This window comes from Solanum dulcamara, chromosome 5 (genome assembly GCF_947179165.1).
Source record: "Solanum dulcamara chromosome 5, daSolDulc1.2, whole genome shotgun sequence".
Lineage (NCBI taxonomy): Eukaryota > Viridiplantae > Streptophyta > Magnoliopsida > Solanales > Solanaceae > Solanum > Solanum dulcamara.
Genome location: NC_077241.1, coordinates 73270465 through 73284232, shown reverse-complemented (window position 1 = coordinate 73284232; position 13768 = coordinate 73270465). Strand labels below are relative to the sequence as shown.

At 32.3% G+C, this 13768-nt stretch overlaps 1 protein-coding gene and 1 long non-coding RNA gene across 2 annotated transcripts; one reads left to right on the top strand and one right to left on the bottom strand.

Moving 5' to 3' along the window:
• The first annotated feature begins 764 nt into the window (after window positions 1-764).
• Window positions 765-6632, top strand: LOC129889715 (eyes absent homolog). Its single transcript, XM_055965122.1, has 6 exons — window positions 765-879; window positions 1827-2088; window positions 2205-2372; window positions 3507-3600; window positions 5488-5673; window positions 6178-6632. The coding sequence occupies exons 2-6, from the start codon at window positions 1900-1902 to the stop codon at window positions 6435-6437; spliced, it is 897 nt and encodes a 298-aa protein (XP_055821097.1). The 5' UTR covers window positions 765-879; window positions 1827-1899; the 3' UTR covers window positions 6438-6632.
• Window positions 6633-10122: 3490 nt separating this feature from the next.
• Window positions 10123-13075, bottom strand: LOC129888480 (uncharacterized). Its single transcript, XR_008766669.1, has 3 exons — window positions 12745-13075; window positions 11450-11541; window positions 10123-10950 (listed from the first exon to the last, which is right to left on the bottom strand). It is a non-coding gene; the product is annotated as an uncharacterized LOC129888480 (long non-coding RNA).
• Between the last annotated feature and the right edge of the window lie 693 nt (window positions 13076-13768).

The window sequence follows — 13768 nt, the reverse complement described above, 5'->3', positions numbered from 1 at the left end:
AAATTATATAAAAGCTATAGCGAATTACGAATAATTTGTATACCAAAATATACAAACACTGATATACATATATATTTGTATATCTAGTAAGTGAGATTGAGAAAGAGGAAGAGAGAGGCGAGCGAGATCGAGAGATGGAGGAGAGAAGCGAGCGATATTGAGAGAGGGAGGAGAGAGTCGAGCTAGAGGCGAATTGTATATGTATATCTGTCGAATTGTATATGTATATCTGTCAAAAAATTGTATATATATAACTGGTATACATATGTATTTGTATATCTGGCAAAGGAGAATGAAAGGGAGGAGGAGAGAGGTGAGCGAGAACGAGAGAGGGAGGAGAGAGGCAAGAAAAATTGAGAGAAGCGAATTGTATATGTATATCTGTCGAATTGTATATGTATATTTGTCAGAAAAATTGTATAATGGTAATTGATATACATATATATTGTATATCTGGCAGCGAGATTTGTTATACCGCATAAATATATTTGCTGCGAGCCATAATTATTTTAAACTATACCCTAAATATATAATATAATATTAATATTTGTCATACCACATAATTTTTTCAAAATAAAAAATATTGCTAAAATCAATAATTATTTATTAAAAAATACTCACCTAACTAATTATTTTCCGTAAAAAAATGATGGATTTCACAGGCTTGGCCCATCAAAATTTGTGCTTCAATCTAACAATCGCTTGGACTGGCCCAAAAGGTGGACCTTTGAGTTGTTCACTTTCCTTTGCAGCTTCTTCTTCTTCCAACTTTGTACTTGTAGTATCAAATATCAGAAACTTCGCCATTAACGGAACAGCTAAAATTCTCTCAATTAATTGAAGTTTGGAATGCCTCAACAATTTTCTAGCTACTCTTAGGTTTTCTATTTCTTGGCATTTATTTTTGTCGATTTTTTTTAATTTTTTTTGGCCTTATGGAAGATTCATCTTGTTGTTATGAAAAATTACCTGTTTGGATATTTATGTTTGCTCTTTTTTCCGGGGTTTCTGTTCTTTCTGGGGGATAAAGGGACATGGGTTTTCTTTATTATTCAGTTTTTGTACAGTGATATGATAAAAATTGAAAATTTGGTGATGGTTTGTTTCAGTAAAGACTTGTAGATCTCCAGAACTAACATTCTTTTTTTTTTTTTTAGTTGTTTCTTGATTTATACCTGGAATTTCAAGATAAAGTTTTCAACTTTGGAAATAATGAATAGTGAATGGAGTCATAAAATTACTTCATGATTGTTTACATGCACCTTAGAAAAATTGATAATCATTGATTATAAAAAGAAGAAGATAAATATTGATTTTGGCATTGCTCTGTGTGTGTGTGTGAATGTGTTCATTGGATGTGCTTGAATGCAAATGATTTTCAATTGAAGGCATGGTAAAGAATACTACTACTATTTTGTCTATATTGTTGAAAAACTTGATAGATGACTGTGGATGACATCGAATAGAGTCGTATAAGCAACTTGTACATATTTTTTGATGCTGGATTGTGGTTAGTATTGAAGTTTTTGACTGATCAAAATGAGAAAAATAAATAATAGGATGTAAATGAAGCTTAGTACCAAAAGGTTGAACTAGTTTATTATTGAGTAACATTTGTGTGCCCAAAGATGATACTTTTTATTGATTTGTCATTTCTTTGAGGCAAAGGTGACATTTCATTCTAAACTGTGTATATTGGGGTTTTATGCAAATTTAAGACTTGTTTCTCTGAGTGATGTTGTTCGTGGCTATACCTTTTTGCCACTTTCATACATTTGTATTTCAATTATTACATAGAATCTGAAAAGTAATTTGTCATTCATTAGGTTATACATACATTTGTTTCACTATCCTCGGGAGATTGGTTAAATTTCATCCATTGGTTTCTGCTGGAATTATATGGATCAGAAAATGAATGTATATATCTGGGACATGGATGAAACCCTCATATTGCTAAAGTCGTTAATAAATGGGACATATGCTGAGGCATTCAATGGATCCAAGAATGTACAGAGTGGTGTAGAAATTGGGAAGATGTGGGAGAATCATATTCTTCAGATATGTGATGACCACTTCTTTTATGAGCAGGTTAGTTAATCAACTTATAGTATATTTGACCATGGAACTAATACACAGTCTTCATGAGTCCTGCTGATCATGGACATTAAGCTTGTTCAACTCCATTATATTATATGGATTTTCAGGTTGAAAATTGCAATATGCCATATCTAGATGTCTTGAAACAGTATGATGATGGTCGAGATCTCACTGACTATGACTTCAATAAAGACGGCTTTGGTCCGCCAAGTGATGATCTTAACAAAAGGAGATTAGCGTACCGTCATCGGGCTGTAGCACATAAGTACAAAAAGGTACTAATTTGGTATTTTAATGTTATGATTATTTTTAAAAAGTCCATTTCCTGCATCACCTATGACCAATAGATAGGTATTTCTTTGAGATTCCTATGGATGAACTGATTTGTTTCTCTTACTTAGGTTATTTGTGGAATAAGTTATTTTTTCATTTAGATAACCCGTTTTGGTAACTTCACAACTGAGAAGATTGCCTAAATCTGGAATGCTCTTTAGAGGTTGAAAAGTTATCTGATTAAAGGTTTCTGAGATTATGACTGCTTTGTGGTGCATCTAGTTGCCTTTGTGGCCTCAGTAACGATAGAAGGAGGCTGCCAAATGGTGCCAGAGTGAAAAATCTACTCTGTTCAGTACTTTGTAGTGAAGATCATTGTTATTCCACTCTGATGAAACCAACTCTAGAAGTAACCATAATATTGCACTTTTTACGAAATTTTGTGTTAGTTGATGTGGTTCTCTAGTTGTTCTAACGTTCTATGTTTATTTCATGACTAGGATACATGATAAATAGCATGGCTACTTATAGAAAAAAGACGTTATAATTAGCGTGGCTGAGTTCTTACTTGGATTGTTCCTAGTTTTGGCTAAAACCAGAATACTCATGATTTTGGTGTGTAAATATCGCATTCAAGAATGTTATGCATCTAGATCATATGGACTATTTATCCCTTCCATTTCCTGAGGGATATGTAGGTAATCTACAAAATAGCAACTCAAATTGACTAAAGAGGGGAAAAATTAATGTTCTCTCCTTCTTGAATTAACTATTCTCGTTTCTACCAACTGGTTGTTCTAAAAAGACATGACATTTGCCTCTAGTTAATGTTAGACCATAACAAGAACTTTATAAATCTTAGTACTAAGATGAAGCTTTTAAAAGCTGTACATGGGGTCATTAACTACACACAAGGCCATACATAGTGTATAGATCCTGAAAGAAAGTGCTTAGGACCTTCCCGTCTGTTCAGCAGTCTCCCTTCTCACCCAAAGGAAAATATAAGATCACAGCTTCTTGTTTTAGTTGTCCAAAACCACTGGCATAACTTTGTTCATAGAAGTTGTGCTTATGTTTGAATATTTTGAGTATAACATAACAGAACTATAACAACCTTCATTTACCATTTATTGTAGGGGTTGCATAGTATTCTTGACCAAGACATGATTAAATCGTGGAGCGAGCTTTATGACGTCACTGATAATTATACTGATATGTGGTTCTCAGCAGGTAAGTTACTCTAGATTCTATCACTATAGTGAATCGTCTTGCAGTATGGATTCTGGGAGCTAATAGAATGTCACTAATTTGGACAAGCACAGGACATATTTCTTTTGCGGTGTTTGTGTATTTTGGAGTGACATGTATTCATGTGTTTGTATAGGCACATAATGCTTTAAATTTTATTTCTGCACCAAAGAAGTTAATTTACTAAAGGGTGAACTGCAGGTCCAGTAAATTTACAATCTCTTCCTTCCCTTTTAACAGATAAATTATTGTAAAAAACACTTTAGTCAATTGCTGAAATAAAACTTTTGAATGCACCATCTGAACTTTCCTTCCCCATAACAACACAAGGGAATGTGAAGTTGCTTTCCACATTTTAACAGATGTACCAAAATTTGTATTCTTAAAAGCTGGAAGGACACATTCATTGAAAATAATCGAATAAGACCAGATAATTATACCTCAACTCAACTTAGACTTCTCAGCATACTGTGTGTCCTGTCTGCCCCTTCATGTGAAGTGATCTAAAATCTATCTTATTTCTTCTAGGTTTTTTTTCAGTAATGTTAGATCCATGCATCACTATCTTCATACGAGAGAGAAGTCAAAGGGATTCTATACTCCCAGTGTTCTAGAAATCACAAATCTCCCTATTTCTAATATCTTGAATTTCCAAAACTTGCCCTTTATTTCAATTTAGAGAACTTTAGAGTCCTCTTCTTTTTCTTTTTCTTTTCTTTCGTTATCCTTATCTTTTCTAAAGCAAACTAGGGCATCAAAAACTGTGAAATTATACTACTAGTTCTCTTCACTTTTCCATCCACCTTTCTGTTGTCGTGGGAGGAGGTGTGATGATATTGGTGAAGAGAAGAGGATAGATATATAGAAAGAGCAGTTGTGCATTCTGATATTCTATATAAGAGTAACAAATAAATGCAAATAAGAAATATGCAAGTTGGTGAAACGCTAAATGTGCTAATCAACAACTTAGAAGTAAATGCATTCCTCTTCTTAACTTATTTCTCAAAGCAGCTCCCATCTTTTTGCGAAGTGCATTAGTATCATTTTCATCAGCCAAATCTTTCTTTTGCCTCTTTTAATGCCTTCTGCTTGCCTTTTTTTTTCTTCTCTTTTGCTCACTGTTCTGTTGATGTTGTAAATATACCAGCACTTAGTGCTGTTTTATCATCAATGAAATGCCACTAACCATTCAAAAAAAGCATTTTCATATCTTGCTTCTAAAAAAGAATAATTTAAATTTGTTTTCTCTCGCTTTGTCTATTGTGTGCACAGAAGACTAACAAGTGCGATTGGCTTCTCTTGTGTTCTTGTATGGTACTCCCACTTGCAGTGATATTTCCCTTTTGATTTCAGTCAATGCATTAACATTTGAGCGACCTCACCTATCTCTGAGGGAAAGCTTATTCTTTGCCTGCTACACTTGGTAGAAACCAGTTATTTCTGCCTAAGATACCCCTTAAGGAAGAAATTAGTTATACCTGCCAGAGATATTGGTTAAGGAAGTTATCAGGCAGTAAAAATATCTCAGGGGGTCATATTGGTCTCATCTCACAGTTAATCGGTCAAACCGAGGCTTGCCCTTATTATTATGATAACTTTGGATATGGACACATATTTGGAGCCACAACTAATAGATACAAGTTGGAAATAAGATATTCTTCTCTGAGGCCCTCAGCTTTTCTGATTACAAGCTAGTTTTTAAGCTTGGGTGTTAATTCCAGTTTCTTTCTGCGCTTCTTTTTTGTCAATACACTTTTTGCAGGTGTTTTTCTTCTATTCTGGGTTCTCTACAGATAAATGATGGTACTTTTATGCATAAGGTGTATATGATTTGCTCGCTTAAATGCTCTCCTTCTCCTTCCAATGCAGCTAGGGCTTGCTTGGAGCAGTGTGCAGTTGGGGATCGAGATTTGGCCTCCTCTACTGTTTCTACCAATGATGCAGGAGATACTACATTCCAGCATGTGAATATCTTGGTGACTTCCGGATCGTTGATACCCAGCTTAGTTAAATGCTTGCTCTTTCGCCTAGGTGATTTAATCCCTAGTGAAAATGGTTAGTTTCTTTCGTCATTCTGATATTTAACCTTTCTGACTAGTCCTATTTTAGAATCTTGATTGAGGTGTCGTATTTTTTCATTATATTTAACCTTTCACTGTTTGAGGCCTAAACAAAGTTACGAACCATGGTTGAATTTTATGACATACAAATCACATGACTTTTTGGAAATATCCCTGATGTCTCCAGGTCATATTTTTATGTTTAGTACTTGGCAATCTCCCTTTAGGAATAAGGGTGGACGGCCCCATTATCCCTGAGTTTTGAAGTTAAAATAGTGGATTCTCGGTGCCAAAAAAAGGAAAAAATAGAATCTCCCTTTAGGAACTGGACAGGTGTATGTTTCAAATCAATTATGCCTAAATTTGTGCATATCCTGGCACAACCATGGATCTAGGACCCCCGATAGTTAATATTCTTCCTTTCTCATGTTAATCAGCGTATAATAATGCAACATGGAACTTCCGAGGGCATTCTCTAACACATGTATCATCATTTCAGTGTACAGCTCATGGGAAGTGGGCAAGCTCCAGTGCTTCTCATGGATAAAGGAGCGGTTCAATGGGCCAAACGTGCAATTTTGTGTTATTGGAGATGGATGGGAAGAATGTGAAGCAGCCGAAAGTATGAGATGGCCATTTGTCAAAATTGATCCGCAGCCTAGCAGTTACCATCGATTTCCAGGCTTAACACCAAAGGATCTGGGCCACTACTTCTCTGTTGTGTATGGTGATTCTGATGAAAAAGATAATTTGACATAAAAAGGTGAAGGTTCTTATAAAGTTCTCATTTTGCATGAGAGAATTCCTCTAAATTATGCTCTTTGTCCTGTGAGGCCACTCTGTAATCTGTATAGTGAATTTCTCAATGACTCCTGGCTTTTAGTCTCTTCTGTTATGGCCACTCTATGGGCGCTCAATGGTTAAAGTGAGATTTTTTTTTTCTTGTTTCATGTATACACGTGTGCATTGTGCGTATATGTATATACTTAGACACACAACTACTTAAACGAAAAGACGTATAGTATATGTATAATCTAAGCATATCGACTAGAAAAAGTAAATAATACATCTTGCGGGCTATGAGTAAAGATTGTGTTGGGGAGCTTTCAGTGAATTTGTCAACTTTGAATACCTCTGAATTAGGATCTTGGGCCTGTGAGGCTAGTCCCCTATAGTGAACCAAAAAATAATGTAACACATCAAAAATCTACTAGTGAATTATTTAACTTAACTATAATTTAAATTAATTATAATTCGTTACTAATGTTTTAAAGCTGTTTTTCTAAGTTGGAAATTTTAGTTTTTCATTTTAAGCTTTTTAAAAACTGTTTTGCTTTAAAATGAGTATTCAAAAGCACTTTCTTCATTTTATTCAAATACCATAAAAGAACTTAAAAGCTATTTTAACTTAAAGAGTATTTAAAATAATTCTATCCAAATAGGCTCTAATTTTAGAAGTTTGGCCAGCTAATGAATCTGACTCCAAAACAGATATTTTTTTAGTACAACATACCAAAAGAAAACCCTCCTTAAAAACACAAATCAAAACGAATAGTTCGCCTAGAAATAAGTGAATTGTCCCTTACCATCATTAATTCTGTCTATTTTTACTATAAAATAAACGGAAAAGGATAAAAATTACCTTCGCTGTTACCAAAAGAGACCATAAATACCCTTCCACTTAACGGTTGGCCTTTAAAGCTGATGTGGCAGTTCCATATGGAAAAAAATCCACATGGATTGCCACGTCAGTCTCTCTCCATCTTCCTCTTTAGTTCAGGGGTTTTTTTGACCCCATTTTTATAATTTTAATTTTTTTCTCTAAATTTTCTATACCACCACATACCTTTCCTCCACAACCCCGCCCACTTTTTTTAAAAAAAATTATTAATTATTATCTTTTAAAATTTTCTACAACACCACATGCCAACAACACCCCCCCCCCCCCCCACACCTCCCCTAATTTTTTTTTAAAAGTTTTTAGTTTTTTTCTAAATTTTCTACACCACCACATAGCCCCCCCCCCCCCCCTTACCCCAATCTTACAAAAAATTTAAAAGTTATTTTTGGGATTTTTACACCACCCACTCCCATGACCACCACCTCCCCCTCCCACACCCACCATCCCCTACAAAATTTTAAATTTTTAACCACTCAAACTTTTAATTTTTATAACTTTTTTTAATAAAAGATAAATTAAATATGAAGTAGATTTAAATTTTATTTTATTTTTTACCCCACGACTCCCTTCCTCCACGATCGATACTCCCCACCCCTCCAAAAAAAATGTTGAAAAGTTTTTATTTTTGATTCTCTATACGCACTTCCTGAAAGAAAAAAAAATGTAAAATTTTACATATAGTGGGGGTGGTATGTAGGGGTGTTCATGATTCGATTTGGATCGGTTATTAGTTAAAACCAAAATCAAACCAATTTAATCAGTTTGCAAATTTCCAAAATCAAAGCAAACCAAAAAAATAACCGTCGGTTTGGTTCAATTTTTTGGTTTTCTTCGGTTTGAAAATAATAAATTTGTTGAAGTCATCTGCATCCCGATAGACATAAACACCTAGTGCATGAACAATCCATAGGAAAGCTACTGTGGATTCAATTAAGCTATACTAGAGTTATTATTACACGAAAAAAGTGATTTAGTTAAGCAATACTAAAATCATTATACACCAAAGATCAAAAGATCAAATCTCTATAGCATAAAAATAACATCAAGCTCAACAATTGAGGAACCACCCGGGGGAGGGGTACAAGAAACTTATATACCAAAATTGAAGTGTTGGGCTTGAGAAAATGGTAAAGTTAAAAACTTAAGTTAATTAAAATTTAATAAAATATTTATTTATTATTTATGAATAATATGTAAATAATTATGAAAATAATATATATAAGTTCTCGGTTAAGTTTGGTTATTTTTGCGATTTATTTTTAGTAAAATCAAAACCAAATCAAATAGTATCGGTTTGCAAAGTTTAAAACCAAATCTAACCAAACCAAGCCAAATATCAATTTTTTTTAATCGATTTGGTTCGGATTGCAGTTAGGTTTGTTTTTTTAACCATAACCATGAACAACCCTAGTGGCATGTAGTGTTGTAGAAATTTTTTAAAAAATAATAATTAATAATTAAAAAAGAGTGGGTGGGATTGTGGTGGCTGGTGGAAGGGACTATGTGGTGGTGTAGGAAAATTAAAAAAAAAAATTTATTTTAAATAGTTCATCCATAAATGTACGAACTACAATTTTTTCTAACCACTACTACATGCATGCATGCCTTTGTCTTCAATCTCCATTTTGCCAACTACACTAATTTTGTTTTATCTCTCCCTTTCCTCTCTCATTTTAAGTTTGTGTTCGATATTTATCTTTAAATTCAATCAATTTAATTATCACAAACAAATATATTTCATTTTCAAACACGAAACTTATACTTCTGATTAGAAGATGCAGGATCAGGTTTTATGGGTTTGATTTTCGGCCTAATTTCTTAAAATATTTGTGTTGTATTTTACATTGAAAATAAACGAAGTTAACAATGGTAAAAAACAGTTCATCCATTTCTGGACGAAGTGTCCGTTTGATATGTATTTTTAAGGAGGTTTGTTTTTTGATATATTATGCCTCAAAAAAATCCATTTTGGGATCGACTTACGTTATTAATCCAGTTTTAAATGTTAGTTGTATTGGCCGATTAAATTGTGATGAATTTCAAGCTCTAAAAGTGAAATTATCTTTGATAAAAAATATTTATACACTTTATCTGCAAATTCAGATTAATCGATTCCAAATTAGGTACCAAATGTCAGGTGAAAACAAACAAACAAAAAAAAATCATGTACATCTAGTTGCAGTTGTGTGAATGCTTGTACACAATTTCTCTGAATATGTGGATCCACTTTCATTTCCCTTCATACACGCTCAAGTTATCAACATGTTGGCAACTTTGTGCTTTGACAATTTTATTTCCTATTCTTCTACTTTCTATTTTACCACTAATAAATATATTATCATCCCAATTGCCTTTTGATTTGATGATAATTCATTCGCTATCTAATTTGAAAAAACAACTTGCATTTATTTTTGAAAAAAAACTCATCACCTTCACTTTAAAATAAATAGTTACTATTTAAAAATTACGCAAAGTAAATCACAATAATTAATAACTTAAAATATTTCTAAATCATTTGATTGACTCACGAAAATTTTCATGAGTGCCGCATGAATTGAGATAGAAGAAGTAACATATATTATTTAAAAATAACATAAAACGTATTATAAATCATAATAATTAACAATTTAAAAGACATATAAAAACATTTGCTTAGATCTCAAAATTCTATCAGTGCCACATAAATTGTGATTGAGGTAGTAAGTATATATATATATATATATATATATATATATATATATATATTTTTTTTTTTTTTGGCAATTAAAGAGATTTTTTATTAATCACCAAGTGGGAATATTTACAAGACCAAGGGAAAGTACTCCTACATTTCCCTTCTCAGACTTGGACAAAAAGACTCAACTTACAAAAAAACATAAGGCAGAAATGATTCTATAAAGAACTAATATAACTAAATAGCCTAACATTAGATCTTACTCTAGTTCAGAGAGCAAGTTTGATCTGATGAAGAATAGCCTCGTTTGTGGTAGATCTATGTTGAAAGATTCTAACATTCCTCTCTATCCAAATATTGTATATGACAGGACACAGGAGCAAAGCTAGCTGCTTACCTTTAGCTTGACCTTCAATCCATGTCCATTCAGCGGTCCAGTTTTGAGGATTTCTTTGTCACTTCTGTCATTTCATTACATCTCTCCATATACCAGATGTAAAGTTGCATTCAAAGAATAGATGTTCTTTGGATTCTGGCCGTTTTACAGAACACACACTGCGTCGCTTTTTTGGTCAAATTCGACGGAAAAGCAACGCAGTCACTTCCGTCATTTTTTTGCTCGACGCTTTTAATAAAGCGACGGACTGCATCGCAAAAAGTGACGGACTGCGTCGTTTTATTTTTAAATTTTAAAATTTTTTTCCAGAAAAGCGAGGGACAAAGGGTCCATGTCCGTCGCTTTTGTTCTTGATGTTCTTGAAAATTTCCAAAAAAGCGACGGACATAGGGTCCCTGTCCGTCGCTTTTCTAAAAAAAATTAAAAATAAATTCAAAAAAAGTGACGGATTAAAGGACCCTGTCCGTCGCCTTTACTGTAATATTTTTGACAGCAGAAATCAAAAGTTTCTGCTGCCCATCTGCATTTAAAATGTAATTCAATAATAATCAATACAATCCAATCCAACACAATTAACCAACCAACAAAATACACAATATACATCATAACGAACATAATTAAACACTCAAAACGAATGAAGTCATAATATTTTAAAGTGTTTCAAATTTAACAACTTAAAGATCATATATTATCCTATAATAATTCAACATTTCTAAAGTGCAAGTTGGATTTTATTAGACAATTAAAGTACAAACTAATTCCAACAAGTAAACCAAATCAAATCTAAGTGTCAACACTAGATGGACACAAATTGATCTTGCAAGAAAATCAATTTTGTCATCAATAGGATCAACTAATGTTGTCACTTATGCTAAACTAACACTTTATCACTACAACACACTCTAAAAATTCAAACATATCCTAAGAAATCAAACAAATCCTAAGTAAAATGCAAGTGTTGTACATTGAATAAAAAAAACTAATATATACAATAATTAAAATTTAAGAGGAAAAAATACCTCGACTTTTTTCAATTAGGTCTACGATGGAGGGGTTGGTGGTAGTGGGCTTGGCGCCGTCGAATATTGAAATATTTAATTAGATTGTACCCCTGCATTTAAAATTTTGTACAAAAATATTCAACCTTAATTAATTATTTCATGCATCCTAAGTTCAAGTATCTAAAGTTGAGAATTTATTCAAACCAAAATAATTTCTAACTACTTAATTAAAAAATTCTAAGTTCAAGTAAAAAAATCCTAAAGTTCAACTTAAAAATCCTAAAGTTCAAGTTTTAAATTCAAGTTCAAAATTCACAACTTAAAGTTTACATGCATATACTTGAAAAATTCAAGAATTCTCAAGTTCAACATTTCTAAAGTTCAAGTTAATTTTTTTCTAAGTTAAAGTACAAACTTTCAAATTTCAAGTATAATTAAAGTTCAAGTATCTAAATTTGAGAATTTATACAAACCAAACAAGTTCCTAAGCACTTCAAAAATCCTAAAATTCAAGTTCTAAAATCTAAGTTCAAGTTAAAAAATCATAAATTCCAAATCAAAATTTAAGTTGAAAGTTCACAATTTAAAGTTCATATATCCTACAATAATTCAACATTTCTAAAGTTTGAGCTTAATTAATTCTTAAAACCCACAATTTCTAAATAATTCACAATTTCTAAAGTTCACAACTTAAGTTCAAATAAGTAAATGCTACACCAAAAAAAATTCTAAGTTCAACTTAAAAAATCTGGCCTAAAGTTCAAGTTCAAAGTTCTAAATCCAATACAAGTTATGATTAAGTTCTAAGTTGTAATTAGAAGCTCTAAATAAGTTCTAAGTTTCTAACTTCTAATTAACTTCTATAATTACTTCTTAAATCTAATGTTTAACTTCAACAATACTTCAATTCAAACTAAAAAATACCCAAATTTATAATCTAATTCAAAAAAACCCAATTCAACTAAAGCCCAAAAATCTTCATTCACTAATTCACAATTAAATATTCAAACTAACAATGTTAGTAACTTTATGACTTCAAAAACACTTCAACTCCAACTCAAAAAAATCCAAATCACAAACTAATTCAAAATACCCCAATTCAAAGTAAAACCCTAAAATCAAAGGTATAGCTTTTTATTCACTAATTCACAATCAATATTATAAATTAACTATGTTAACAACATATATTCAACAACATAAATGAAATAAACTAACTAACAATTCAAAATTTTCTCAATTTACAAAAAAATAAAACCCTAACTAAGTTTAACAAGGAGAGAAAAAGAGAAGAGAGAGAGGGTCGAACGGAGTACCTGAGAGAGAGGAAGGGACGACGACGGCGGAGACGCCGGCAGAGTGCTGTGGCGGAGGTGGGATGAGCGTCGGAATCGGAGTTTAGGGGAGGGGATCAAAGAGAGAGAGAGAGAGAGAGAGAGAGAGAGAGTTAAGAGAGTATAAAAAATAAAAAAAAATGGGAGAACCTGTGGTTGATGTTTAGTAGGAGGCGACGGACAGCGTCGCAAAGTCCGTCGCTCCATTTAAAAAAAATTGACCAGAAAAGCGACGGACTAAGCGACACCGTCCTTCGCTATTTTAAAAAAAAAATTAAAAAATTATAAATAATAAAATAAAATTTTATAAAAAAAAATTTATAAATTAAAATTAAAAATAAGTGAAGGACTCCGTCGCTTATTTTAAATTAAAAATAATTTTTTTTATTGAAAGCGACGGACGGCATCGCCGTTTATATTAAATAATTAATTATTAATGAAAAATATTTTTAACGTAAAAATCCGCCAAAAAAAGCGACGGACTTAGAGTCACCATCCCTCGCTTTTTAAAATAAAAAATAAAAAATAAAAATATAATCGACAGACGGTGTCCCTTTGTCCGTCGCTTTTTACCATCAACGCAATCCGTCGCTTTTTCATCATTTTTTAGTAGTGATATTCCAGCTGATTAAAATATCTTTGGTCCTTAACCTTCCATGAAAATTAAGCCATAAATTAAAAACATGTTTAGGCTCTGCAATATTCTTACCTATCATTTTGCTCCAGGCCACATTTACTACTACACCTCTAAGCATTTTGTAGGCCTTAGCAATATATAATTTATTATTATGAACTATCTTGTTCATGTCTCCCAGTGTAATCCAGTATTTTCTCATAGTTAATATCTTCATAGTCATCCATGAGGCTTGTTGGGGTATATCCATACTCGTTATATCTGTTTATTTTAACATATTTATAAATTTTATTATATAATGGGACCAAAAAATATATATTTTAATAAATTAAATATCACATATGTTTACAACAACAACAACCACCCAGTGAA

What these genes read in the sequence shown, in the direction of transcription:
- LOC129889715 (XM_055965122.1), top strand. Translation starts at nt 1,900, where the DNA reads ATGGATCAGAAAATGAATGTATATATCTGGGACATGGATGAAACCCTC. An exon ending in ACCACTTCTTTTATGAGCAG is followed by an intron (nt 2,089 to 2,204) that starts GTTAGTTAATCA and finishes ATGGATTTTCAG; the next exon opens with GTTGAAAATTGCAATATGCC. An exon ending in TTTAATCCCTAGTGAAAATG is followed by an intron (nt 5,674 to 6,177) that starts GTTAGTTTCTTT and finishes TCATCATTTCAG; the next exon opens with TGTACAGCTCATGGGAAGTG.